At 40.2% G+C, this 27,662-nt stretch overlaps 1 protein-coding gene across 1 annotated transcript; it reads left to right on the top strand.

Annotated features, from left to right (window-relative positions):
- On the top strand, positions 1-27,662 carry LOC120314856 (receptor-interacting serine/threonine-protein kinase 3-like). The gene is made up of 13 exons (XM_039358367.1): positions 1-90; positions 4,474-4,679; positions 5,507-5,855; positions 7,626-7,786; positions 8,141-8,190; positions 10,099-10,272; positions 13,652-13,734; positions 16,667-16,841; positions 23,019-23,098; positions 23,722-23,794; positions 24,997-25,076; positions 26,033-26,117; positions 26,223-27,662. Exons 2-13 carry the CDS (start codon positions 4,534-4,536, stop codon positions 26,330-26,332), a joined length of 1,566 nt encoding a protein of 521 aa, XP_039214301.1. The 5' UTR covers positions 1-90; positions 4,474-4,533; the 3' UTR covers positions 26,333-27,662.

The following is a 27,662-nucleotide window of genomic DNA, read 5'->3' as shown; positions in this document are numbered from 1 at the left end:
GGAAGAGAAGAGGAATTAAGCCAGAGATGTCGGTGAAGGCCTGAAATTAGACCTCTCCAGCCAGAAAGCAGTCGACAAGGACAGAAAAAGGTACACAAGCTTAGGGAGTGTTCTGGGTGGGCAGTCCAAAAAAGGAAGAGAAGTGAACCTTCTCCACGCATTGGGTCTCTCATCCCAGCCAAAAGGTCCATTCTGTCCACCGTGTTGAAGAGTATCAAAATGAGTGACTTTTGGACAACCTTAGCTAGTCTAGTGGTTACCCTCAGTGCGGTGGGGTTCACGTCAGTCTACAGTTTCCCATAGTGGGAGGAAGTCAGCTGGGGGAATCTCCTGCCCTTTCACTCCAGTCCTCTTGTCTGACCCACCCCACCCCAATTTCATTTCACTGGCCCATTGGGCCAGTAGGAAGTAAAGGAGAACAAGTGGGTGGTGCCTTGTATACTATGCAGGGAGTCTAAAAGATGTGTAGTGAACATTCCACCAAAACTATCAGCAGGTGGGATTGAGGAGGCAAGGAGTAACACACTAATATCTCTGATCCCAAATATGGCTTTTCCAAAATGTAAATGTTTGTTTCTATCAAATTTGCCCTGATTAGATAGGTTCTCTGAAAGGTTCTCAAGATCTTTAATAAGATGGACTTCTTAGTTCAGATGATACTTATCTTTCACTTTGGGTGCCTGTATTAATCCTATTAATATTTGTAGTAATTGAACTTGGCTTCTTTACCGAGTTGAGCATATTTAAAATAAGAATCTATCCACTCCAGAATCATGTTTCCCAGGCAAAGTTCAGCAACTTCTTCAGGTTGAGATAACAATTGTGCAGTTTTGTGTGATAGAATGGATGCACCAAATCTCTCTCTCTCTCTCTCTCTCTCTCTCTCTCTCTCTCTCTCTCTCTCTCTCTCTCTCTCTCTCTCTCTCTCTCTCTCCCTCCCTCCCTCCCTCCCTCTCCCCCTCCCTCTCCCCCTCTTTCCCTCTCTCTCTCTCTCTGTGCATGCGTGTGTGTGTTTAAAGGCTGAATTATTATTAGGCAACCCTAACATCTTACAAGATTTTTATTTGGTTTTAAGTTGTTACTTTAAGAATGCCTCGGTTTACCACGTTGCTGATCCCTGATTTACTAAATGACCCACAATTATTTAGCATGAATAATATGCTAAGCCATAAGCAAATCACATTCTGTTTTATCACTAGGCAAAAAAAGGCTTGTTATTGCAGAAGTAACTCCAAATTCCAGGGCAGGAATAAACAACATTTTGTAGATACTTGGGGAACCAAAACATATCATTCAATATTTTGTGATAAAATTAAAATAATGAGATTCTGTTTTAGCACACAAGAAATCTTCTCCCTTAGGTAACTGTTTCTGAGTGGTAGATCTTTATATTCCCAATAGCAGGACTAGAATGTATGATCTGTGCCAGGCATCTCAGAGGTGCCATTTTAACTCGACCAGCAAGCCCTGGGAATAGTTCTGTCATGGAGGCGCAACTTAGCTATAGTGCAAGTATACAAGGTGACCAACTTTTTTACAATGAAAAGGAGGACACAAATAAATTGAAGAAAAAAAAATATCATACATAAAAGAAACATTTTATTCATTGCAACAATAATACAGAATACACTATAATATGATAAATGCAGAGTGGGCCCCACAGCTCCCAAAGCACCAGCTGCACCGGCTCCGGCCCTGAGGGGCAGCCCGCCATCGACACATCCTGCCTGCAGCCGCCCCGCCAGCACCACCGCCCATCCTGCGTAGCCCCGTGTAGAGTGGGCCCCACGGCTCCCACAGCACGGGGGGCAGCTGGCCGCCACCACCCCTCACACCCCTGCCCACAGCAGCCCCTCTGCCCCTGCCTCTTGTGCCCGCAGCCATTATTGCCCTACCAGGGCCAAAGATCAAGAGAAACTTACCGTGGTGTCGCCACTCCAGTCTCCTCCAGGTATCTTCCGGACTAATTAGGAGATGCTGTAGTTAGGTAGCAGGGAGGGGTGCAAAGTTCCTACCAATTTGCTTTCACTGCAAACAACTTCCATGTGCAAAGTTTGCTGGCCGCGCTCAGCAGGAATTTGGCGCACTCAGCAGCAATTCCTATTGGCTTTCGAAAGCCAATAGGGGGAGTAGCACAGCTCATGCAAAAGTTGAAAAAAAAAAAACATCAAAAAAAGGTGCTGGAATGCCATTCTGAGCATTCTATGAGAAAAAAAAGCCCTGCAGATTAGTCTTCAAGGATTAGGACATGTAGGAGGACACTTTTTGAGGGAGGACAGAACTTACAAAAGGAGGACTGTCCTCCCTAAAGGAGGACGGTTGGTCACCTTAAAGTATAGCCTCCTGTTCCAATAACCTCCCAGAAATTCCAAATGCTGATGTTATGATGGAAATGGGGTTTCCCTTAATTGATACCTCTTAAAATTGAGAACCAGTTTGGTCTAGAGGGTAAGGCACCAGGCTAGAAAGCAGGAGACATGAGTTCAAGTCCCACCTTATTCAGCTGGGTGATCATGGGCCAGTCATTCTCTCTCAGACCAACTGAGGAACTGGGGGAAATAGGAGAAGAAAGGTATTGTAGGAGATGACTAGCCTGAGCCTGAGGGAAGGGTGTCATCAGTCATGAATCCCTTCATGCCCATAAGAGATCTAAATCTAGCCTACCATGAATTCCTTTGACTCTTATCTACCGCCAATTTGCTTTGGCTGTTGGTAGTTCAGATTCTTGTAGAGAGCTTAAGCTTGCAATAAATCTTTATGCCCATTTGAACTGCCTGGATCTTCTGATTTCTCTGGCACTTGACAGGTGTGGTGGATATGTTCACTGCCTTCAATTATTTGTGAAACTAATTAAGGTGGGATATAAATGAATGAATGAAAATGCTGAGCTTTTCTTATCATCCCCATCTAGAAGGGCCAATTTGGAGGACACTGGTTTAGAAGAAGTAGAACTAATGCTTTGGACAATGGAAAGTCTATTATTTAGTGGCAAGATTGGCAATGTTCTTTCATTGGAATAACAACAACAACAACAACAACAATAATAATAATAATAAGAACAACAACAGTTGGAAGGAATCTTGGAGGTCATTTAGTCCAACCCCCTGCTCAGGAAGGAAACCCTATACATTTCAGACAAATGGTTGTCCTATCTCTTCCTAACAACTTCCAGTGTTGGAGCATTCACAATTTCTGGAGGCAGGTTGTTCCACTGGTTAATTGTTCTAACTGTCAGGAAGTTTCTCCTTAGTTCTAGGTTGCTTCTCTCTTTGTTTAGTTTCCATCCATTGCTTCTTGTCCTGCCTTCAGGGGCTTTGGAGAATAGCTTGACTCCCTCTTCTTTATGGTATTCCCTGAGATATTGGAACACTGCTATCATGTCACCCCTAGTCTGTCTTTTCATTAAACTAGACATACCCAATTCCAGCCACCATTCTTTATATTGTTGAAGGAAAAGACTTCACCATGGTTCAGCCCAAGCCAGGAATAAACAACATGGTGACTGCTTTAGAAAGAAGGTTGCAGTTTATTGAAGAGGAGAGCCAGACAGAAAGATGGCTCTGGAAGAAAAGAGAAAAGAGCACATGTAGGGAGTGAGTTTTTATACCTTCTTGAGCCTTTTGTTTGGAGTTGTGGTTGTGGCATGAACTTTGACCTGAGTGTGCCCCTTTGGCCTCTGTGGTTTAATCCTATTATGTCCTATCTTAGAGTTTGGGTGGGGTATGTAGATTTTAGGTGTCTTTGTCTTCTTAATCTTCTAGCTTCAACCTTCCTGAATGGTTTACACCTGCATTTCTACAGAGCTGGTTTCTGCTTGGGGGAGGGAGATTTGGGGATATTAAGAAAAAAAACTGGGCATGCTTTTCTGCCTCTTTAAGATCCTTTGAGGAAATATATTTTTCTGCCCTTTTAATATTTCCTTCTCTGGGGGGGGGGTGACTTTCCATAATATGAAAGTTGTTTAGCTTTATAGCAGCCTGCCTCAATCTGCCATCTTCTAGATACACTAAAACGTTAACTTCCAGAATCCCCCAGTGAGCAGAGTGACTAGGAATTCAGAAAGTTCCAATCCCAGCATTTTTGGACAATATTAGGCTGGGACATGGCCAAAACCATCATGTCCTTGTTCTCTGTTTTGCACCTAGATCAGAGATGTTCAACTGGGAACATCTGGTCTTGGTGTAAGCCCCAATAGCCTCAGGTGTGATCCCCAAATCCCTTCCAACATGAATTGTGTGGTTTGGAGAAGGGGGAGAACATATGATGAAAAATCACAGCTATTTTTTACTTTGATTTTAACTGAATGTAAAAATGCATTCCATTAAATCTGAGGTTATGTTTGCCCTGGCCCTGACTACATTCTTCTCCTGGCCCAGTTGGAGTGTGATCCCCAGCATAGCACTCCAAAGCCTATCATAGTCTTATTCAGTTCCAAAGAAGCTACATTTTTATCTTCCTGTCTCTTGAAAACAGCCTTTAACATGTGGGACTACTGAGGCACAACCATTGCTGGCTGATGAAGGTTTAAGAAGAATGGCTGTTACCAATGAATTCTATGAGAAGATCAGTGAGGAGCACCTGAAGAACTTCTTCTTCATTGGTCGAGGATCTTTTGGGGACATTTTCCGAGCTCGGCACAAAGAGTGGGGGACCGATGTTGCAATCAAGTTTCTGAACCGGTAATAGTGGTTGTTTGAAAGTTGTTTGAGTGCAAAGTGAAAGTTAGATCTCCTCTTTTTCTTGCCTGACAAAAATATATAATCTGTAGCTCCCACAATCATATGTGGACTTCAGAACCTTTGATATGGCCCTAGAGATCTTCAAACATTGTTCCCATATTGTAAATTTGAAAGGGACAATGGGGGAAGTGATTAAATATAGGACATGAGGGCAATTTGATAATTGTAGAGTATCCCTTGATGTAGATGCCTCCTCAAGAGGCATCCAAAGAGGACAGTTTCCAAGTAATAGATCCTATCAGAGATCAGAGCAATCAGAACCCCAAGTTTCCCATGCCAATCTGGGATCTTGATTATTACTTTTTTATGAACCCCATCTCATGTACTGTAAGGGAATACAGTATAGGGATGAGTAAGCCATTAAAGGGATAAGGAAGGACCAAACCTTTACAGGAGGCCTTACAGAAAAGATGTAAGGCCTGGGAATGAAGGGAGTATGAGGGGAAAAAAAGCTCAAAATAACCCCAATTTGATTTCGATTACTACTAAAATGGGACAGAGAAAAACTTGGAGAGTTTTCAAGTTTCTGTTATACTACTGACCTACAACAAATAGTATTATTGGAATCACTAATGTACTTGCTTCTTGACCTGGCTTATACTGGAGGGTGCTTTCAATCTTGAAAACTTTTCTGCAAGTCCTCAATTAATAACTCCCTTCCCCCAGACCAACTCTGCTATTCCTTAACATCACCTTGCTTTCATTGCACCCACAATAATCCTCCAACAGAATTGAAATCAGAACTGAAATTCCTATACTTCCTGCAGGAATACTTCCTTCACTCGAGAGGAACTCTTGAATGAAGCCCGTGCCATGGACAAAGCCCGCTTCACCTACATCCTACGACTCTTTGGCCTCTTCGTAGGCAAAATACAGACAGATGCTACCTTGATGTCAGCCACAGTGCCCAGCTTGGGCTTGGTGATGGAATACATGGAGAACGGCAACTTGTCCCACTTAATGTGTCAGGTCCCCACCATGCCTTGGGCCCTGCGTTTCCGCATTCTGTATGAGGTAGCCCTGGGGATGAATTTCTTGCACAATCTCAGTCCTCCATTGTTACATCTGGATCTTAAGCCTAGCAATGTCTTACTTGATGGGGAACTGCATGTCCGGGTGAGTTTTCCCATTTCTAAAGTTCTTGGCTCCCCCAGAATTTCACAGTGTCAAGATTTGAGGAGTATTTGGAATTCCTCTGGTCCAGCCCACTTCCTAGTTCAGTGGTCCCCAGCCCCTTGGCCAAGGAAGTGTGCCTGCCTCTTACACAAATGGAGCACTTGCTGGCCACTCATATAGAACATTCATGGAGATTCTCAGTCATCCAGATCACAGTTGTCCCAAAGATGCTTTTTCAGGAGGCAACTGGATTTTCTTGTTTTCCTTTGAAGACGTTTCACTTCTCACTCAAGAAGCTTCTTCAGCTCTTCAGCTTCTTGGATGAGAAATGAAAGTCTTCAAAGAAAAATAAGAAAGTCTAGTTGCCTTGTGAAAAAAGCATCTTTAGGACTCATGTGGAACCATCCACTCTTCCCCCCACCCACCAGTCTGCAAAACCGGACAGGTTGGAGATCTCTGTCCTAGTTTAAGAATCTATTACTACAATATTCTAGAGAGATGACCATCAAGTAGAGCTGTCCACAGGATGCTATGCTTTTATTGAAATGACAAAAGCAGCATTCCACCATTGTGAAACAACCACCTTTTGTTTTGTACATACATGTGACATCCCAATGCATGTAAAGATGTTCAGAGCTTGTGTCGTAATGACACACCACCATCTTTTTGTCATTTTTACTCTCCCCCCCCCCTTGATACTCTGGTTCAAGTCTACCCTCAACTATGGATGCTTGTGTGGAATGTAGTCTGGATTTCCAGCAAGGAGGGGCTGCATTTCACAGGACCAAAAAACAGCAAAATTTAGATAGTTTGGTTGGGAGAAAGTAGGTCAGGATAGTTCCTCCTTTAATGATGCAAGGAGTTGCTTTACTTTGGAACTTTGCAACTGAGGAATAATAAGGGAAACTGCTTAAAAGTAACTTCTTCTTGGTGTTTGGAGCCTGACAATGTTCCTCTGAACCACCTCTCTCAAATCACCCTACTTAAATGTCTGTGGAGATTCTCAGTCATCCAGATCATAGTTGTCCCAAATATGCTTTTTTTACAAGGCAAATGGACTTTCTTGTTTTTCTTTGAAGATGTTTCTCTTCTCATCTAAGAAGCTTCTTCAGCTCTGACTGGATGGTGGGGAATGGAAGGATTTATAATCTCTGCAGACAGCTGGTCATTTGCATTCTTTTTAGAGAGTCATTGGAGGTTTATCTGGTTCCTCAGGGTCACCTGGGTAGTGCAAATGGGTGTGGAGACTTCTTGGAATTGCTGAAAGGACTGTGTTGTAGACTGGAGATAGATGATGTCATATCCCTCCCCCTCTGTTGAGAGAGGGCTGTTCAGTTTTGACACAGATGGCCTCTTTGACTCCTCTTTCAAACCAGTGGTCCTCTCTGTCCAAAATGTGGACTTTGCTGTCTTTGAAAGAGTGAGTAAAAGACAAAGGTTACTGTTTGGGACATCAGCCTACCTTGTAGGGGTGTAATTTGCAAAGACTACAGGGGAAAAAAAAGTACCATGTCTGCTGCCTTGGACTCTTGAAGAAAAGGCAGAATATAAATTCAGTAAATATGTACCAGCGTTCTTCATTTAGTCACTCGCTAGTATTATGTTGATTGAAAATGTACATCTGTAGCTTTTAAATCAGCAGAAGGCTGGAGAAAAATAGAAGACTGTTCTATTTACTAACCTGTGTGATTATGATTTAACTTTGTTTGTAACCCGTATGCATGGCATTTGTTAACCACTGCTTATGTTCCATCCTCATTTCTGGCTCAGGTGTCGGATTTTGGTTTATCCAAGTTCAGGCGAGGAACTACTCAGCAATATAACCCCAGTTCTGGGGAAGAAAGCACCTGTGGTGGGACACTGGAGTTTATGCCTCCTGAATCCTTTTCTGATTTCAATTACAAGCCAGCCCGCAGCACGGATGTCTACAGGTGAGCTGGGTTGCCTCTAGGCTCCAATAAGGGATGCTAAATCCATGTGCACATCTTGGAGCTAAAGTTGGTTTGGAATTGATTTTCATTTGAAAGCAGAAGATCTAGCTGGGGATTCTGATATCTATTCATGGCTCTCCCTTTTATTTGCCTAAAAGTGGCTTTCCATAACTTGGAGTTTTTCATTTTATGATCAGCCCACTATTCTATTTCCTTCTATCCTTTTGGCTGAATTTGAAGTTCAACTAATAGATAAAAGAACACCTAGGCAACCTGAATGGGCTACATGCGGTCAGATGTAATTCTTGGATGGGAGACCACCAGGAAATCTGATCTACTTCCTTTTACTTTCAGTTATGGCATCCTGATGTGGTCAGTGTTAAGCAGTCAAGAGCCTTACCACAGTAAGTCATTCTTTGCTTTGCTTTCTGCTTGCCCAAGATTTCACATGTATTATGTCTAGTTTAACGAAGAGAAGGACAAGGGGGGACATAATAGCAGTATTCCAATATCTCAGGGGCTGCCATAAAGAAGAGGGAATTAAGCTATTTTCCAAAGCACCTGAAGGCAGGACAAGAAGCAATGGGTGGAAACTAATCAAGGAGAGAAGCAACCTAGAACTAAGGAGAAACTTCCTGACAGTGAGAACAATTAATAAGTGGAACAGCCTGCCTCCAGAAGCAGTAAATGCTCCAACACTGGAAGTTTTTAAGAAGAGACTGGACAGCCATTTGTCCGAAATGGTGTAGGGTTTCCTGCCAGAGCAGGGGGTTGGACTAGATGACCTCCAAGGTCCCTTCCAACTTTACTACTATTACTATTACTATCTTTCCCAGGTAGATCAGACGGAAAAGAGACCAGATGGCTATTTCTGCTTTATTGTAAGGCTACAGTAACCAAATCTTCCAAATCTGATAGTATGTTATGCAGCAAGGGCTCCTCCTCCTCTTATCTGATTGTTCCCTTCATAGTGTCTCTTCCCTGTCTCCCAAAGTCATTCTCACATGCCATTAAAGCATGATTATCAGAACTAGCATTCATGTTACCCAATTTGTCCAACAACGAAAGGAAAAAAGCAGACACTCTGACTTGGCTGAACAAGATTACTTAGAATTGAGATCCACAAAAATATAGCATCTCAGGTATGGCAACCAAGCCCTTTTAAAAATTGCCGACATATTTGAATATTTAATGTGACAGAAGGGGAAAGCTATTGGATGTGGGAAGCAACCATGTTTTCTTTAATTCAAGTTTTTAAAAATGGGTTTTAAATAGAATAGAGTAGAGTAGAGTAGAGTAGAGTAGAGTAGAGTAGAGTAGAGTAGAGTAGAGTAGAGTAGAGTAGAGTAGAGTAGAGTAGAGTAGAGTAGAGTAGAGTGGGACGAAACGGAACAGAACAGAATAGAATTCTTTCTTGGCCAAGTGTGATTGGACACACAAGGAATTTATCTCCAGTTCATAAGTTCTCAGTGTACATACAAACAACAAGGTGATAGGTCATAAATCATAGTTATAACCATTAATTATCAGATACAAACAATAAATTATAAATCATAAGATACCAATAGGAGAAGATAGTAGGAAAGATGAGAAGATGAGAAAGGTGAGAAAGATAATAGCCATACAGCCTACTGCATGGTAAATATCTTTAGGCCTAAGACAGTGCTGTGGGAATTAGGTGTTCAGCAGAGGTGATGGCATGGGGGTGTGAGGGGAACTATCTTTTTGTCTTGTTGTTTTGGTGTGCAGTGCCCTTTAGCCTCACCCACTGGTAATTCTTGTCTGAAAGGAAAGGACAGCAAAGCATATTCATGATCTGCAAACTTATGTTTGCTTAATTTCACTTAAGCTCCCATAGAATCCTCAAAAGAATATTCAGAATAATAATTTGTTGGGAGTTTTGTTTGATTTCCTGGTTTTCCTCACCCAAAACTACAATTCTGTGACATAAAGGAAGGAATAATGATTAGATTGGTTTATGCTGGTAGCATGACCTATACTGTTTTAAATTTTCTGAGGAGCATTGCATGTTTATAGCTACTTTCTTGAGTTTTTTGACCTTCCCTGAAGAAATATCACCCCAGACTGCACAAGTAAAAAGATATAGAGAGAATTGACAGAGGGAAGAGTGATGCTCAACAAGAAATATTTCTTTTCCTTTCATTTCCACTCTCCCATTTCTTTTGTCCATTCTTCTTGTCCATTGTTCCTGTTGTTTAATGAGCTTGTATGGATGCCTGATCAGCAGAGCTTATATGGTGCCCCTTTAAAAAAAATACCATTAACAGTTTCCATTTCCATTCCCTGCCCAGATCTCCACCATGCCAACATGAGTTCCATGATCAAGATGCATATCCCCCGAGGTCAAAGGCCACGGACGGAAGATCTGGAGAAGCAAGTCGATCAAGTGTTTAAGCTGGGAAACTTGATTGATCTTATGAGAAGATGTTGGTCTAATGAGAAGGGCCAAAGGCCGAGCTTCTGGGGTAAGTCAGATGCATGGTGGCTGCCATCCCACATAATCCAAGAAACACCCCTTATTAAGAAGGGACAGGACACTCAATAAGAGATATATGCCCACCATCTTTCCCTTTGCTGGACTTTGGCTTGGGTTCATCATTAAAGTAGACTGCATCTCGGTAGCTGTAATGAATAACAGAATAGCTGAACAGCCGAAGAGTTGAATAACCAAATAGCCAAATTGTCAAATAGTAGAATAGCAGAATAGCAGAATAACACAGTTGGAACGGACCTCAGAGTTCTTCTAGTCTAATTCCCTGCACAAGCAGGAGACCTATACGATTCTGGACAAATGGCTATCCAATTTTAGAAAGAGTATAGAGAAGAGCAACAAAAGTTGTGAATGCTCCAACACTGGGAGTTTTTAAGAAGAGACTGGACAATCATTTGTCTGAAATGGTATAGGGTTTCCTGCCTGAGCAGGGGGTTGTTGTTCTTCTTGTTGTTGTCATCGTCGTTGTCATCGTCATCATCATCATCATCATCATCATCATCATCAAAAAACCTCTGGTAATGAAGTACCCACAGCTTCTGAAGGCAACCCTTTCCACTGGGTAATTGTTCTCACAGTGAGGAGATTTCTCCTTATTTCTAGGTTGATTCTCTCTTGATTGGTTTCCATCCATTGCTTCCTGTCTTGCCTTCTGGTGCTTTGAAAAATTGGTTGACCCCCTTTTCTTTGTGGCATGTGGGAAAGACCTTGGAGGATGGAGCAAAGAGATGCTGTCTAGGAAATGGTCAAATAAGAGACAGCATAACCCAAAGCTATAAACTGTGTGGAGTCAGAGACTCAGAACATTCCTAGGTGTAAAAATGATGTGGACAATTGTATTTTCAGACTTGCAATGTTCTGTTAATGTAGTTTTACTCTAAAAGTGAATTATCTTATCTATTTATGTTTCCTATTTGGTCTACCTGGTAGGGCTCACAGTAGCTGGGAGTCCATACCATTTGTAAAAAAGGGCCATGATAGGTGGCATCAAGATGCAGAGTGGAGAGGGCTCAGAACCACAGAAGTGGGACAGTATTTGAATTTTTCCTGATTTTAGTAGGAAACATGGGGGTCTCCTTCACAGGTGAAGGCTATTGAAGCTCATGATACATTTTAGCAGCAATAGGTTGTTGGTTTGGGGACCTTGGGGGAGAAGGACATGTTTGGGGTTACCAGGGATCTGGTGATAAGGGGCCCCCATTTCTAGGTCTGTAATCCCCAAAGTGGGCCTTTAATATGCAGAACTAGGAGAGCATAGTGGTGGAAGAGTTGAACTAGGACTGAAGAGATTAGTAAGCAAGGCTGTGTGTGTGTGTGTGTGTGTGTGTGTGTGTGTGTGTACGTATACGTATGTATATATGTATATCACATTTCACATGCCCAGATGGCCTCATGTGCAATGTTTGCTCTTCTCCAAACACTGAACTGTCCTTTCATCCTTGGTAATTTGATGTCATGAGGGGTCCTTGGTGCTCTCTGGGATTAGTTGATTTCTTGCAGACATTTCATTAATCGAACTAGTTAACATCATCAGTGCTAGTGGGGAGTGGGGTTTGCTCTGACTTTATATTCTGCTGGCTTGCTCCGTCAAGGTTGGTGGGGGTGGTCTTAGAGGTTATTTGGTTGGGATGTTTACTATTGGCTTGGTTGGCGGTTCCTTGATTGGGCTATTGTTTACTTCTTGATTGTTGGTCTGATGTTAATCTTAGTGTTAATCTATGCTCATCTGGGTGTTGATTGCTGGTGAGGAGGTGTTTTCATATGTTTAGTTTTTGGCTTGTTGATGGTCTCTTTTGTACAGTATGTAGATGTTGTTTATGTCTATGTGCCCATTGATGGACAGACTTCCAGTATTTCTCTAGCTTTTTATTACAGATAGTCCTCTTAAGTTACGAACACAATTGAGCCCAAAAATTCTGTTGCTAAACAAGACAGTTGTTAAGTGAGTTTTGGCCCGTTTTACAAACTTTCTTGCCACAATTGTTAAGTGAATCACTGCAGCTGTTAAGTTAGTAACACAGTTGTTAAGTGAATCAGGCTTCCCAATTGACTTTGCTAGTTGGAAGGTCACAAAAGCTGATCACATGACCCCGGGAGCCAGCAACCATCATTAATATGAGTCAATTGCCAAGCCTCTGAATTTTGATCATGTGACCATGAGAATGCAGCAATGGTTGTAAGTGTGAAAAAAGGTCATAAGTCACTTTCCTCAGTGTTGTAACTTTGAACGGTCACTAAATGAACTAATTATTTTATTATTCTTTGAAGCCATTCTTTTTTTTATTGAAAATTTTTAAAATTTTACAAAAAAGTTCCCTTCCCCCAACCCTCCCCACCCAACCCAACCCTCCCCCGACCTTCCCAGAGCTGAATATAGGCTTAATTAAAATTAAAAAAAAAAAATTTAACCACAAATAAACCATATACAAGTTTGATTACAATAATTAAACAAATTATAAAATACTTTAACACCAATATTTAAAAAACAGAAAGAGAAAAAGAAGAAACAAGAAAAAAAGAAAATATAAAAAATATCTTAAACTTTAAATATAAATTATTCAAAAGCTAAATAATATTTATTTATATCATACTTATATTGTATAAAGTTTATCCATTTTTTCCATACCAAGAGATACTTCTCTTGCGATTGATCTTTCAAGAAAGCCGAAATCTTTGCCATTTCCGCTAAGTAGGAAACTTTAAGAAACCATTCTTGCAAGGTAGGCAAAGATTCCTTCTTCCAACATTGCCCTACTAACAACCTAGCCGCTGTGATTAAGTTTAACATTAATATAGTTTCTTTACTGTATTATGATGCCTTTACAGCCTCACAATACAATTTCAAGTTCGGCACCTTGAGTCCACCTCTCTCACGAATATCTTGTATAATTTTAAGTTTTACTTTTTCCCTGCCCAAATAAATTTATTAATACCTTTCTGCCATTCATTTAAATTAGCCTCATTCTTTAAGATAGGTATCATTTGAAATAAGAAGAGAAACTTTGGCAAAACATTCATTTTAATCACTGCAATTTTCCCCAGTAGGGATAATTGCAGCTTCTTCCAATTTTCCAAATCCTTTTGTATTTTAACCCACAGCCTTTCATAATTATTTTTATACAGTTTTGCATTAGAAGCAGATAAAGTAACCCCCAGATATTTTACCTTATTAACAACCTCAAAATCTGTCAGCCTAACTAGGGTCTCCTTATCCAAATTGGTCATGTTTTTAAGCCATTCTTTCATGAGCATCATCTCTGATCTGAACATAGATTGAGGGAGGTGAAGAAAGGCATGAATGTCTCCCTTGGTCCTCTTCTCATTCTTGTTTTTTTTTTCCCCCCGTTTCTCAGACTGCAGCCAAGAAATGGAAGACGTGCATTGCTGTTACAAGTGGAAAATCAGGCCTGCTGTTCGTGAAGTCCAAGATATTTTGGTAAAGAATAAATTTTACAAAATGCATTCTTGTGATAAGCCCCCAGAGGACAGCAGCGCTCCACTTTTGCTGTTCAAAGTATTTCCATGCAAACCTGGTCCTATTTTTTTTTTTTTTCCTAATGCCATTATATTTCCTGGATGGTAATTTTGCTACATAAGTAATAGTGCTGTCCAGTCACGGAGTTCAGATATGTGAACAACCCGTTCTCTGTGTGGATGCCGCTTCCAGAAGTCCATTCTGGGCTTGGGCAACAAAAAATTAGCTACCGGTTCTGCTGAAGTGGTGCGAACTGGCTGAATCCCACTACCGGTTCTGTCTCACATGCACAAAATGCAGCTAATCCTCAATTTACGACCACAATTAACTCCAAAATTTCTGTGGCTGAGCCAGCCATTTGTTAAGTGAGGTTTTGCCCTGTTTTACTACCTTTCGTGCCATAGTTGTTCAGTGACTCCTTGCAGTTGTTAAATCAGCAATACCGTTGTTAAGTGAAAGTGGCTCCCCCATTGGCTTTGCTGATCAGAAGGTCACAAAAGGGGATCACCTGACACCAGGACACTGCAGCCATCATAAATAAGAGTCAATTGCCAAGCATCTAAGTAGTAACTATGAGAGGGATCTCGGAGTCCTAGTGGACAATCACTTATATATGAGCCAGCAGTATGCTGCAGCTGCCAAAAAAGCCAACACAGTGCTAGGCTGCATTTACAGAGGGATAGAATCAAGATCACGTGAAGTGTTTATACCACTTTACAATTCCTTGGTAAGGCCACATTTGGAATATTGCATCCATTTTTGGTCACCACAATGTAAAAAATATGTTGAGACTCTAGAAAGAGTACAGAGAAAAGCAACAAAGATGATTAGGGGACTGGAGGCTAAAACATATAAGGAACGGGTATGTCTAGAATTGGGTATGTCTAGTTTAATGAAGAGAAAGATGAGGGGTGACATGATAGCAGTGTTCCAATATCTCAGGGGCTGCCCCAAAGAAGAGGAAGTCAAGCTATTCTCCAAAGCATCTGACTGGCAGGACAAGAAGCAACGGATGGAAGCTAATCAAGGAGAGAAGCAACCTAGAACTAAGGAGAAATTTCCTGACAGTTGGAAATAATCAGTGGAACAACCTGCCTCCAGAAGTTGTGAGTGCTCCAACACTGGAAGTTTTTAAGAAGAAACCGGACAACCATTAGTCTGAAATGGTATAGGGTTTACCTTTTAAAATGAATTAGCAATGTACAAATACTCCCCTATTCATTTCTTAAATTCTTTACAATCCATTTGCAATTCTGGGCTCTAAAATCCATGCTTTGGATTTCAGAGTAAAGCTGATCTCCTCATTCTTGGGTCTGTATTTAAAAAAAAAAAAAATCCCTGCAACATCCCACCTTCATTTTTCGGTCTTATTCTTAGGCGGATCAAGGTTTGCTTTGACATTTCTCTTGGGGCTGTTTTACAGTTTTTGTGATAGTTTTCACAAGGCCGTAAAGACATACTTTTACCAATGGGAATATGATAGAGCCGGTACAGAGACTGACATAATTGCTTCGATAAATGGCGTTAGGGACCAGGAGCTTTATGTATTTTATGATGTTTGTTTAACTATGCTTTTATATATTTTTTTCTTCTTTGTAATTTCTCTCTCTCTCTCTCTCTCTCTCTCTCTCTCTCTCTCTCTCTCTCTCATAGAAATACAGAGAGAGAGAGAGAGAGAGAGAGAGAGAGAGAGAGAGAGCATGTGTATGTGAGAGAAAGACACAGAGACAGAAACAAAAAGCAAATAAATACAGTTAGTCCTCTACTTGCAACAGCATTGAAAAACTGACATATGACCATTTTTCAGACTTATGACGCTTGCAGCATCCCCATCATCAGGTGATTTACATTCGGATGCTTGACAACTGACTTACATGTATGACGATTGCCGTGTCCTGGGGTCATGTGATCACCTTTTGCAAATCAGATTCACTTAACAACCATGTCACTGATTTAACAGCTGCAGTCATTCACTTAACAAATGTGGCAAGAAAAGTTGTAAAAGGGGGCAAAACTCACTTAACAAATTTCTCACTTAGCAACATAAATTTTGGGTGCAATAGTGGTCGTAAAGTTGAGGGCTACCTGTCAATTGGAAGTGGCAGTGGTTTCTGTTGCTTAAGCCACCTCTTTCCATCTTTCTAAAAGCCTCCCTAACTGTCCACCTCCCAGTCTTAAAAATATTTATTTATTTATTTATGAGACTTATATACCGCTTTAAGTGCAAGCACTCTCTAAGCGGTGTACACCAGTACACATTGCCCCCAACAATCTGGGTCCTCATTTTACCTACCCCGGAAGGATGGAAGGCTGAGTCAACCTTGAGCTGGTGAGATTTAAACCGCTGACCTGCTGAACACAGTCAGCTAAAGTGGCCTGCAGTACTGCACTCTAACTGCTACGCCACCTCAGGTCCTATATCCCCATCTAGTTGCTTAGCATTCCTCAGGATATTTCCGGGCATCAAATAGAAGCCTGAGAAGCCAGCTAGCCTATCATATAGCAAAAGGCAGGTGTATCCCATATCCCCCTCTGTCCGTGACAATTTCATGGAAATGGCGGACTCTTTTTAAACATTCTCTTTCCTTAAATAAAATGAGTACTGATAGGGAGGAGAAAGGCAAGCAAATAGATTAGATTACTCACTTGAGGACCATCTTAACCTGGAGGTCTGCAGATTCTCAACCATCCAGGTCATGGTTGTCCCAAAGGTGTTTTTCCAAAAGGCAACTGTTTTTTTTTTCTCTCCAAAAAGTCCATTTGTCTTTTGGAAAAGCACTTCTGGGACCTAATCTGGAGGGATTTTACCTCTTGCCTCCATTCAGGATCGCTTTAGCTGGGTGTTCTTCTTGCCTTGCCAATTTGTCTTTTTTTTTTTTTTCACTTCTGAAAGATGCAGAAAGAGAATTCTTCTATAACAGAAGCCAAGGTCCCTCCAGGTCTGAGTTCCAAGGGAGCCAGTAATACCCCTTTGAGATCCGAGGAATACCGAGCATTCTCTTCTACCTGTGGCTTGGAAGAACATTTTAAAACTTTCCACCTAGAAGAAATGTCACCTGTGCAAAATGGCAAGTGCAATGTGAAAGGGGTGGGGTGGGGGAATCATGCAACTTTTCTGCTTTTCTGGAGTTAATTAACTGGAAACTGATCTGAAGCCTTTTTTCTTAATCTTTGCATGAGTGATCAAAACTGAGTGCTTAGCTTTTAGCAATAGCACTTAGACTTATATACCACTTCATTGTGCTTTAGACAAAGCACTCTCTAAGAAATTTACAGAATCAGCATATTGCCCACAACAATCTGGGTCTTCATTTTTACCAACCTCGGAAGGATGGAAGGCGGAGTCAACCTTGAGTCAGTCAGGATCAAACTGCTGACAGTCAGCAGAGTTAGTCTGCAATACTGCATTCTAATCACTGTGCCACAGTTAGGCTTATATACCACCCCATGGCACTTTGCAGCACTGGGCAGTTTACAATGTCAAAACATTATTTGCATATTGTCCCTAACAATCTGGGTCCTCATTTTACCAACCTTGGAAGGATGGAAGGCTAAGTCAACCTTGAGCCCCATCAGGATCCAACTCCAGACTATGGGCAGAGTTTGCTGGCAATACTGCACTTTAATCACTGCACCAGCAGGGCTCTTAAGGAAATTCCCCCTTTGTTTTCTCCATTTTTGGTCCCATCTCTTTCTATTTCATTAGCTAGATTAAGATTTAGCAACCCACCACATGTATTATTCCAAGTTTTGTAGCTTCTTTCTCCCCTAAACCTAGATTGCATGGCCAACATTTGGCCTCCAAGTGAATTTTATCCCAACCCTTCCTACCTCAAGATAGACCAATAATTTTGGTCTGAGCTCTGAAGACATCAATACATCATTCACCCCCACCCCATACATTGCAGTTCCTATAGGCTAATGCTCTTTTTGGCCTCTGAACCAAAAAAGGATCCAACTTGACTATAAGCCAGTCTCAGAAATTTCCACATCAGCCTTCCTGAACACTTGCTCTTCCAATCTCTTGAATTTAAATTATTCACAGGCCTTCCTGAATTGGAATGACAAGAAGTGATGTCCAACTGAAGTGAAAAGCTCTCATTATAGAAGACAGATCTGGAATCCAAGCATGCATTCTAATTCATATTTCATTGGACAATGGGAAGATGTTTCCTGAAAGATTCCCTCTGCTCAGCATTTCCAACCACTTTGCCCAAATGGCCTCTTCATTTCACATCTGAATATTAATGAACCATAGTGATTGCTCAGTTACTGCTGACTCTTGTGGCTCAATAGACATCTTGTTGCCAGAATGGCCCATCAGTGACTAATCGAGGTTCTGTAAGAAACTGCTTATGTCATCAGTGATAGCATCCAGCCAGTTTCTTCATTAGTAAAACAGATTTGGGCTGCAAAAATTAGTAGAACCTCTAGATCAGTGGTTCTCAACCTGTGGGTCGGGACCCCATTTGGGGTCAAATGACCATTTCACGGGGGTCGCCAAACAACGCAGTCCACCATTTTTTTTTCTCCTTTTCCTTAGCTGTGCTACTCCCTTTTATTCTATTGGCTTTTGAAAGCCAATAGAATAGACTCTCTTGAATAGAGTTTAATTCTATTGGCTTTCAAAAGCCAATAGGAATTGTCCAGGCAGTCTCTGCCCTGCTGAGCTCGCCAAAAGTCTCATTCTGCAAACAGTGCTGCACCAGATGAGTAGTCCTCGACTTATGACCGGTTGAGTAGTCCTCGACTTACGACCGGTTGGGGGTCGTGGCATTAAAAAGGTTGAGAACCACTGCTCTAGATAGCAGCAAATGGCTAGAGATTCTCATGCTCCTTGCTGCCAGCTAGTGGACATTTAGATTTTTGTAGCCTAGTATGGTTGCTTTGGATTAGGCCCGCATTTGATTTTTTTGTTTTGTGTCTGTGTGTGTGTGTGTGTGAGAGAGAGAGATTGCCCATCAGCACTTGCTTCTTGGAGCTCTTGCAAGCTTCTGTCTATGTCATTGGAGACCATGACTAGCCAGCTTGTCTGTTGCTTTCAGTTTTTCAAAGTAGCAATGCAGTATTGTTCTTCTCTTGATGGACTAAATCAAGAAGGGGCTATAAGGCCCAGAACTCTTTGAGCTGATGTCAAGAGATCCACTGGAATTATTTCTCCTTCTCTTCCTCTTTTTTTTTTATTAAAATTTTTTTTAAATTTTACAAAACAAATCCCCTCCCCAAACCCACCCTCCCATACCCTCCCCCATCTCCCCAAACCTCCCTAACCCTCCCCTAGGCCTCCCAGAGTTGATTACAGGCTTGTCCTAAATATTTCAAAAAGAAAAGAAAAGAAACTTAAAACACATATGAATCCTAAACAAATCTGAATACCTTAAATTAAATAGATTATCTTCTCTAAAAAAATAATAATTAAAATCATTAAACACATTATAATGTACTCTAAACTTTCTTTGAACATCTATACCTATAATATAAAATCTAATATAAATCATAAATAAATCTAAATACATTTAGTTAAACAAATTATACTCCCTCCAAAACACAAATTTAAACATTACTTGAAACTTAAAACATTAGAATAAACAAGTTAAAACTTAAAACATTAACATGAACAAGTTGTACTCCCTCCAAAACACAGATTTAAACATTACTTAAAACTTGAAACTTAAAACATTAGAATCCCCTTATACACATTTAATCAAATTCCATCTTGAAAATAGTAATAATAATAATTACTGATATTATTATCATTCTTTATAAACTCCCTCTAAAACACAAGTTTAAACATTACTTAAAACTTAAAACATTAGAATTCCCTTATGCACATTTAAATCTTTATCAATAACAAACTCCATCAAGAATAAACACATTAAACATTTAAATCTTCACCAATAGCAAATCCCATCCACAAAAAACACAGTCCTTATCAGTCTCAATTATCCATTTTCATTCTCCATCCTTATCATACTAATATTATTATTATCAGTCTCAGTTGTCCATTTTCATTCTCGATCCTTATCAATCTCTAATTTTCATTCTCCATCCTTATCCTTATCAAGCTCGAAAGAAATGCTTTGAGATCTTCCTTTAAAGATTGCTCCAAAATTCCTGAATCTCCCAACGACTCCGAAGCCAATACCTGTGAGGATTCCTTAAAATCTTTATTCTGTTGGTCTTTACAATTATATGTTGCACAAGTTGTCCTCTGCCCCCTCTCAGCTTGTTGAAACCCCTCAAGCTGAGATTTCCCATTTTCCATTTCTTCAGACAACGATTCCACCCTTGAAGATTGCTCCAAAGGCTTTATAAATCTTGCTTCTCCAGCAGATTCAGATACCACTAAATGTGAGGCTTCCTTAACCTTCTTCTGTTGCTGCTTTTCTTTACAGTTGTGTGCTAACAAGTTATCTTCTGCTCCTCAACCTGAGCTTGTTGAGGCCTCCCAAACAAAGGTTCCCCAATTTTCATGAATATAGGCTCTTCAAACTGTAATTCTACATTCTTTTCTTCCAAAGCTTTAAACTTAATAGATGGCGATGAGCATACCCCCAGGACCGAAGTATAAAAATCTTTTGCTTGAGCAACAGTATTAAGTCTATAACATATCCCCAGGTAGTTCACCACCATTCCAATCGGAACATCCCATCTAAACGAGATTCGTCTCTTTTTAAGTTCATCTGCTAAGAAAACAAAATCCTTTCTTCTTCTTAAAATTTTGGGTGGGATCTCCTTTAAGATTATAACGTCTTGTGAAGCAATTTGAAATCTCTTCTTATAAAAAGCTTGTATGATTTCATTGCGTAAAGATCTTTTTCCAAAATAAATTACCACATCTCTTGGCAAGTTCTTTTGCACTGCCACCACGGAGTTAACTCTAAATAATTTTTCAATTTCTCTAAATATTTCCTCTTTTCTTTTATTCAAAATCACGGCAAAGTCCTTTGCAACCATCTCTTTCAGATCTCCTTGCAAAGACTCTCCCAAGCCTCTTATTCTTAAGGCATATTCCATTTGACCATATTGAAGCATAAGAATCTCATTTTCCATTTCTTTTTCCATAATTTCAATTTTTCCCTCCATTAATTCCACTTTTTCAGCTACTTCTTCCACACGGGAATTCAACTTTTCAAGAACAGAAGCAACTCCTTTTAAAGCCAAAGCTATATCTTGCCTCAAAGTCTTATTATTTTCCTCTAAAATCTTTTTCATTTCTGCCCTAATTTGAATTATAACATTTCCCATCATATCTTGCAAATCCTTCACAATTGTTGGCTGGACCACAGAAGAGGGTGGAACTATTGATTTAGGAACTGTAGAGGTCCCTGGGCGCTTTGGAGCCATCTTAAAAAAAAAAAAAAACTTACTCCTTCTTGAAAGTTACAAAAATTCCTTCAAAAAAAAAATCATAACTCCCTCAAAAGAAGAATCATTATGATAAAAAGAAAAAAGGGAGTTAAAAAAAAGGGAGTTAAAATATCCATTCCAATCATTAAAAAGAAAAGGAAAGAAAAGGGGGAGAATAAACATCAAAAAGCCTGCGTTTTAAAAATACAAAAGACAAAGCGAGAAAGTCAAGCAAAAACAACAATGCTTAAACACCAAAAAGCCAGATTGTTAAAAATACGAAAAACAAAACTAAAAAGTTAAACAACAAGAATAATAATGCTTCTAAAATCCATCCAGTCATTAAAAAAGCAAAAAAAAGGAGAAACCGATCGCCGTTCTAACTTCCCCCCCCCCCAAAAAAAAACGCCGGAAAGTCTGCCGATCGCCATTTTACTTTCCCTTTCGGCACAAAGTAAAAAATAAAAGGAGAGAATATAAACATGGAAATAAATCTTTAAACTTGAAATGCATATAAAGTCAAAGAAAGCAAAAAAAATAAATCCTCTAATCAACTCTGTCCGCTTCTAAAAAAACTCACCAGATCACTTTAAACGCGGAGGTGTTTGCAACGGCTTGTTTTGTCCCTAGGGACAAAAGCAGCTGGGAAGCGGAGACAGTCTGAACTCCGTGGGAGCACTCTGTCACCCCCCCCAAAAAAGAAATGGGGGTACATAAGAGGCTCTACCACTATTCAGACAACCCTCTACCCCCCCCTTTGCCCGGGAGGGGGATTTTGAACCGCTGAACAGCTGATGTCTGCTGTTCATAGCGGTTCATTACACTTACCCAGGAGGACGGCTACAAAGTAGCCGCCATCACCGTGCAGATCCACCAGAAGCAGTATTGTTCTTCTCTTGATGGACTAAATCAAGAAGGGGCTATAAGGCCCAGAACTCTTTGAGCTGATGTCAAGAGATCCACTGGAATTATTTCTCCTTCTCTTCCTCTTTTAACTACAATTTTTTTCTGCAGTAAAATAAAAAAAATGAAGTACTAGTGAAAAAAGGATGACTTATGAATAAAGGACAGGGATATTTGGACCCCAAAACAAAACTGTGTGTAGAACAAAGGGCATTTGTTCAATGAAAACCCTATGTGGAAGAACCCAGGATCATTTCAGTGGTGTAATTTCCTGAAAATTAGTTGTACAATGGATCAGATTCATGCAATCTGTAAAGTAGAATGAAACTCTTGCTTATCTCGATACGTGAATCCAGTCGTTGTGACTAGCATTTTAATTCAAAGCACTTTGCTTCTTAAATAAAAACTGAACTGGAAGCTGCCAGCTTAGAAAACCATGAAGATGATCCAGTGAATGTGAAGAAATTTTACTAAGCCAGTTACATTTTATCTTTAATATTTCAGAATCAAGACTATCTAAGAATCTTTTGATTAGGCCTGCAAGATACCAAGTTACCTCGCACATATCGCCCAAAATCATAATGAGTTTCCTCTGATTTGGCTTAGGAAAATGTGTGAATCAAGCCATCATGGTTAATTTGAGTCATTTTGTGTGAATTCTACCATTCTGGTTTATAAATCGCATATAATTGCTATAGCCAGTTCATGGTATTTTTTTAATTGATTGTGGTGCCAACAAATCAAAGATTTTATCAATGATAGTGCATGGAATCATGATTAAAATATGCTATAGTTAAATGTACTGTGAGGAGCCAAATGCTGCAATTTATAGATTAGCATATTGTGTGGCTTTAACTATTGTGGTTTCTAAGACATGATTTTTGTCTTAAGGTGATATATAGAGCCAACCGTTGTGATTAATTCAAGAATCCATGGCTAAAACAAATAAAGGATAAGTAGGGTGTATAATCATTGTTTTTTTCCCATTTCAGAAGCTATACCACCAAAAGTCGTTTTAAGGAACAAGTCTTCTGGGACCCTACACCGAAGTAAAAGCATGTGTAACAGGAATGTAAGAATATTATTATTAATTTAATCTGCCAGGTAGAATAGAATGAGCTAGGTAGAATAGAATGAGCTAGGTAGAATAGAATGAGCTAGTCATTCATGCCAGGTAGAATAGAATGAGCTAGTCATTCATAAAAGAGAGGCGGGGAAGGGAGGGAGGGAGGGAGGGAGGGAGAGAGAGAGAGAGAGAGAGAGAGACAGACAGAGATTCAAACTAGTGACAAGCTGGAAACCCTGCAATTCTGATCAAACCCTTGATCAGAATTGGTATGGAAAACAGTGAGTGACTAATGTCCCAAAAGGGCCCATGTGTAAACTGATATGCTGAAGCTCTTTTCAATCATATACAATGGCTGGCAAAATCAAACTTTGCTCAATATACCAGGGGCTGTTTCAAGCCTATTTGATCTAATCCAAGATGGTGGCTATGATTGCAAAACACCTTTGAAGACTACAGCTCTCACACCAAGCCTGTAAGAGTAATGGTCATTGGCTGGGAACCAGGAAAGGAAGCTGAGGCTGTCCCTTCTATTGAAGGAAGAAGCATAAATGTGAATAGGTTTTCTCTAGGGGTCTGACATGGGCAGGGAATCACTTTTTAATTAGCCTGATGGTTTCTTTTTCAAGAAAGCTGAAGGGACAGAGCAGGAAAACCCTCATGTGTCAGAGGTCCAGACTCCACAAAGGACCACACTCAGAGGTATTTTTTTCTGCCTTGTTTGGGGAGATCTACTCATCTTTGCTCACTGGAGCTAAGAATGAAACCAGGCATGCTACCCCTGCACAGTGAGACCATCATGGAACTATTATCACCTCTGGCCTTGCTTGCAGATTCTTTGTATAACAGAACTTGTTCCATAGCAGGAAGAATGAATAAATGACTATATATACATAACCATGTGTTTGTGGGTGTGGATGCATATACAAACAGACATCTGCTCTATCAGCAAAGGATAGCTGTTAGCATCTTTGCTTTGGTTGACTCTCTGTTACCATGATTGTAATGGCCATGGCAGTTGCCAGAATATCTCTACTGAAATTAAGTGTATCTGTGGCCTCATTCAAACTAACTTCAGTTATAGTTTGCCACCTCATACCTGAATCAAAGTTTGTTGAGCATGGGGAGGAAGATGGAGAGTTATGATAACTTTACAAAAGTAGTTAGATTCAGAATAACAGAGTTGGAAGAGACCTAGGATGTCTTTTAATCCAATCCCATCTCAAGCAGGAAACCCTATACTATTTCAGACCAATAGGTGTCCAGTGTCATCTTAAAAGCCTCCAGTGATGGAGCACCCACAACTTCTGAAGGCAAGCCATTCCACTGGTTAATTGTTCTCACTGTCAGGAAATTTCTCTTTAGTTCCAGATTGCTTCTCTCCTTGACTAGTTTCCATCCATTGCTTCTTGTCCTGCCTTCAGGTGCTTTGGAGAATAGCTTGACTCCCTCTTCTTTGTGTCAGCCTCTTAAATATTGGAACACTGCTATCATGTCACCCCTAGTCCTTCTTTTCTTTAGATTAGCCATACCCAATTCCTGCAACCATTCTTCATATGCTTTAGCCTTCAGACTCCTAATCATCTCTGTTACTCTTGTCTACACTCTTTTCAGAGTTCAACATCTTTTTTATACTATTGTGACCAAAACTGGATACAGTATTCCAAGTGTGGTCTTACTAAGGCTTTATAAAGTGGTACTAATACTGCTTTATAAATATTAATACTAAGGATCCTGACCTTTAATTGGTATTCTTGATCATGCTGGCTGGGAGGATTAGGGATGTTGAAGTCAACACATCTGGGAAAAGAGTAAGAAATTTCACTTCTCCAAACAATTTGGGAGAACTTCTCAAGAGGGTTGTATTAATTCCTTTTCTCTTCCCCCACCCCCTTTTAAAACAGGTAATAAGCAACGGCCCCGTTCAGATACATTTGCTTCTCCAATATATCCAAATTATCCTGCATACCATCATTATCCACCGGTAAGTAAATGAGAAATACCAGGAAGAAGATTAGGAAAATATGGAGAGAAGCATTCTTAACAGATCTTCTCTGAATCTCTCTTGCTTACTTCCACTAGGGTTCTATGAATTTGATTCCCCACCATTTTCTTTCAAAAATAGGGATACAGAATATTGACAATGAGATTCTAAGAGTCCTGTTGGATCCAGGCATCATAGTTTAGTGTCCTGTTTCCATGGTGGTCAAACTGAAGCTTTGTGGGACTTTCTCTTATCAGGGAAAACAGTCTATAGCGCTATCATATTTGACAGTTAGCAGTTTTGGAACTATGTGAGATCAGTGGCTGGTGGTGAGAAGGATGCTGTGTTTCTTGAAAGAGCAGCTTTAAAAGGAAGATTGTTTGCTACCCTTTCTGGTCTCCCAAAGATACAGAAGAAACCAGTTCCCTCCCTGATGGAAATGCAATCCTCTGTAAAAAGTAAATTTAAAAAAGGGCTGAAATCACATATAAGGTTATCTGAGTTCATGGGATCCTTGGGTCTCCACATGAGATCTCAAGAGGATTTAAATGAGAACATCCACAATTTGAAACAGAGCGTGCGACATCTTGCAGAGGTGGAATGGTGAGATTACTTAGTATGTTGCATGAACTTAATCCTTTGTGGTTTATCAAATAAACCATAATTAAGTGGCACTCCTTAGTAGCCCTGATGCTGTTACCTAATTTGGGTAATGAAGTGTCTGCAAGAAAACAAGCAAGATAGAGAGCACCAAGGACCCCTCATTTCAATCCTGAGCTACGAATATTCTCCTTTATTGAATCAGTTTTGAACTGATTTTTTTAAAACCCATTTCAAATTGGGTCATCGAGATGATATAAGTGTATAGTCAATGGTCAATGGTCAACTTTTCAGTTCCCATTCACACTCATCCATTTATTTTTCTTTCTTTTTTAATCTGAACATTTTTTTTCCAGCAATTTTATGGCTCCAACCAAGGTGATATTGGATTTGCCAGGCAGAATCAGTCATTCCTGTGGCCTTCTACACCTGCAGTTTCCTGTGAGTAAAAGCAAATCTTCCCAAAAAATAACCAAACAACCCCTGTAAGATGTTTCTCTACCTAACCTGATTTTTAACAAAGGTGATTCTTTTCTTAACTTCCAGATGGTGGAGTTCAAATCAGTGGCAACAGCATCACAGGAGTTCAGATCGGAGATCAGAACCACATGCATCTTGAACAAGCTTCTAGGACAAGACAAAACAGTAACCAATGAATGCTGATAGAAAATAGACAATTTCATTCTTGTCCTTGGGAGCATTCCAGCCAACTCCACTTGCCTTCTCTGTTGTCCCTGATTTTTCTGTGCAATCCCTATAACTCAATCTAATCTAGCTATTTTCTAGAAAGATAGAATCACAGAATAGAAAGGGTGGAAGTGGCTTAGGAGACCGTCTATTCCAGGTATCTCTGAACTTGGCAACTTTAAGGCTGGTGGACTTCAACTGCCAGAGTTCCCCAGCTAGCTTGGCTGCATCCTGCATGGATGGCCATCCAGCGTCTCTTGAAACATCTCCAATGAAGGAGAGCTCACTGCCTCCCCACTGCCTGTTTTTATTCTTGAACAGCTTTTGCTGCTAAGAAACATCTCTTTTTGTCTAACAAAATTCACTTCCTTTTAATTTCAACCTGTTGTTTTTGGTCCTGCCCTTAGAACCACACTGAATAATCCTGTCCCTTCTTGTACAGGATGACCATTTGGATACCTGAGGAGAGCTACTATGTCTCTTCATAGTTTTCTCGCTGATCTTCCTATGAAGGTGCATGATTAATCCTCAGCTCTGATGGGAAGCTGGATTAAGTCATGCACTCGATTCCTCCCTTCCCATCCTGACTGGTTGAATTCAGACATGGTGCTTTTTCTTTCTTTCTGACAAATACTGGGATGGACTGATCTGAATTTTTGGCAATAAATGTTTTCTTCCTGTAATCACAATTGATTGGAGCCATTTCAACAATCTCTGTCAATGGCAGGACCCAGGCTTCAAAGTGAAACAGGTGAAAGCTTAAACGAGAAATAATAACAAATTTTGGGAAAGAAAGGAGCATCATCAAAACTTTCAGCGATAAACTGAACTCCTTAACAGTTTATGGCAACTTTTTTTCTGAATAGATCTCTAACAAATTGCTGAAAATAAATGGCCACAGTTCTCGCTATTTTGCAGAAAATCATTCTATTCAAGAAATGGGCGCTCATTCTGGATATATGCAAAGCATGTGGGATCCTCAGTGCTCTCTGAGCTTGGCTGTTTTCTTGTGGATGTTTCATTACCAAACTATGTAACATCATCAGTCCAAAGCAAACTGGATTTGTGTATGTCTGTGTTACTCAGGTAGGCTTTCAGAAGAATCAGCCTCGAAGTTGTGAGTTTTCAGAGATTCTTCTCCAGTCAAAGGTTATACTCATATTAAATATTTAAAATGGCGGGTCCACTCACATACTATCTCATTAAAGCGCCTGATTAAACTTTTGCCATGGATGTTAAGAGAATCATGCAGTTGTTTTCTGCTGGTTAATCACCGCAATAAAATTATTTGAATTTGAA

The sequence above is a fragment of the Crotalus tigris genome, unplaced genomic scaffold (assembly GCF_016545835.1).
Source record: "Crotalus tigris isolate CLP2741 ecotype Arizona unplaced genomic scaffold, ASM1654583v1 scf7180000019011.417310, whole genome shotgun sequence".
Taxonomy (NCBI): domain Eukaryota; kingdom Metazoa; phylum Chordata; class Lepidosauria; order Squamata; family Viperidae; genus Crotalus; species Crotalus tigris.
This window is presented reverse-complemented; position numbering and strand designations above follow the sequence as displayed.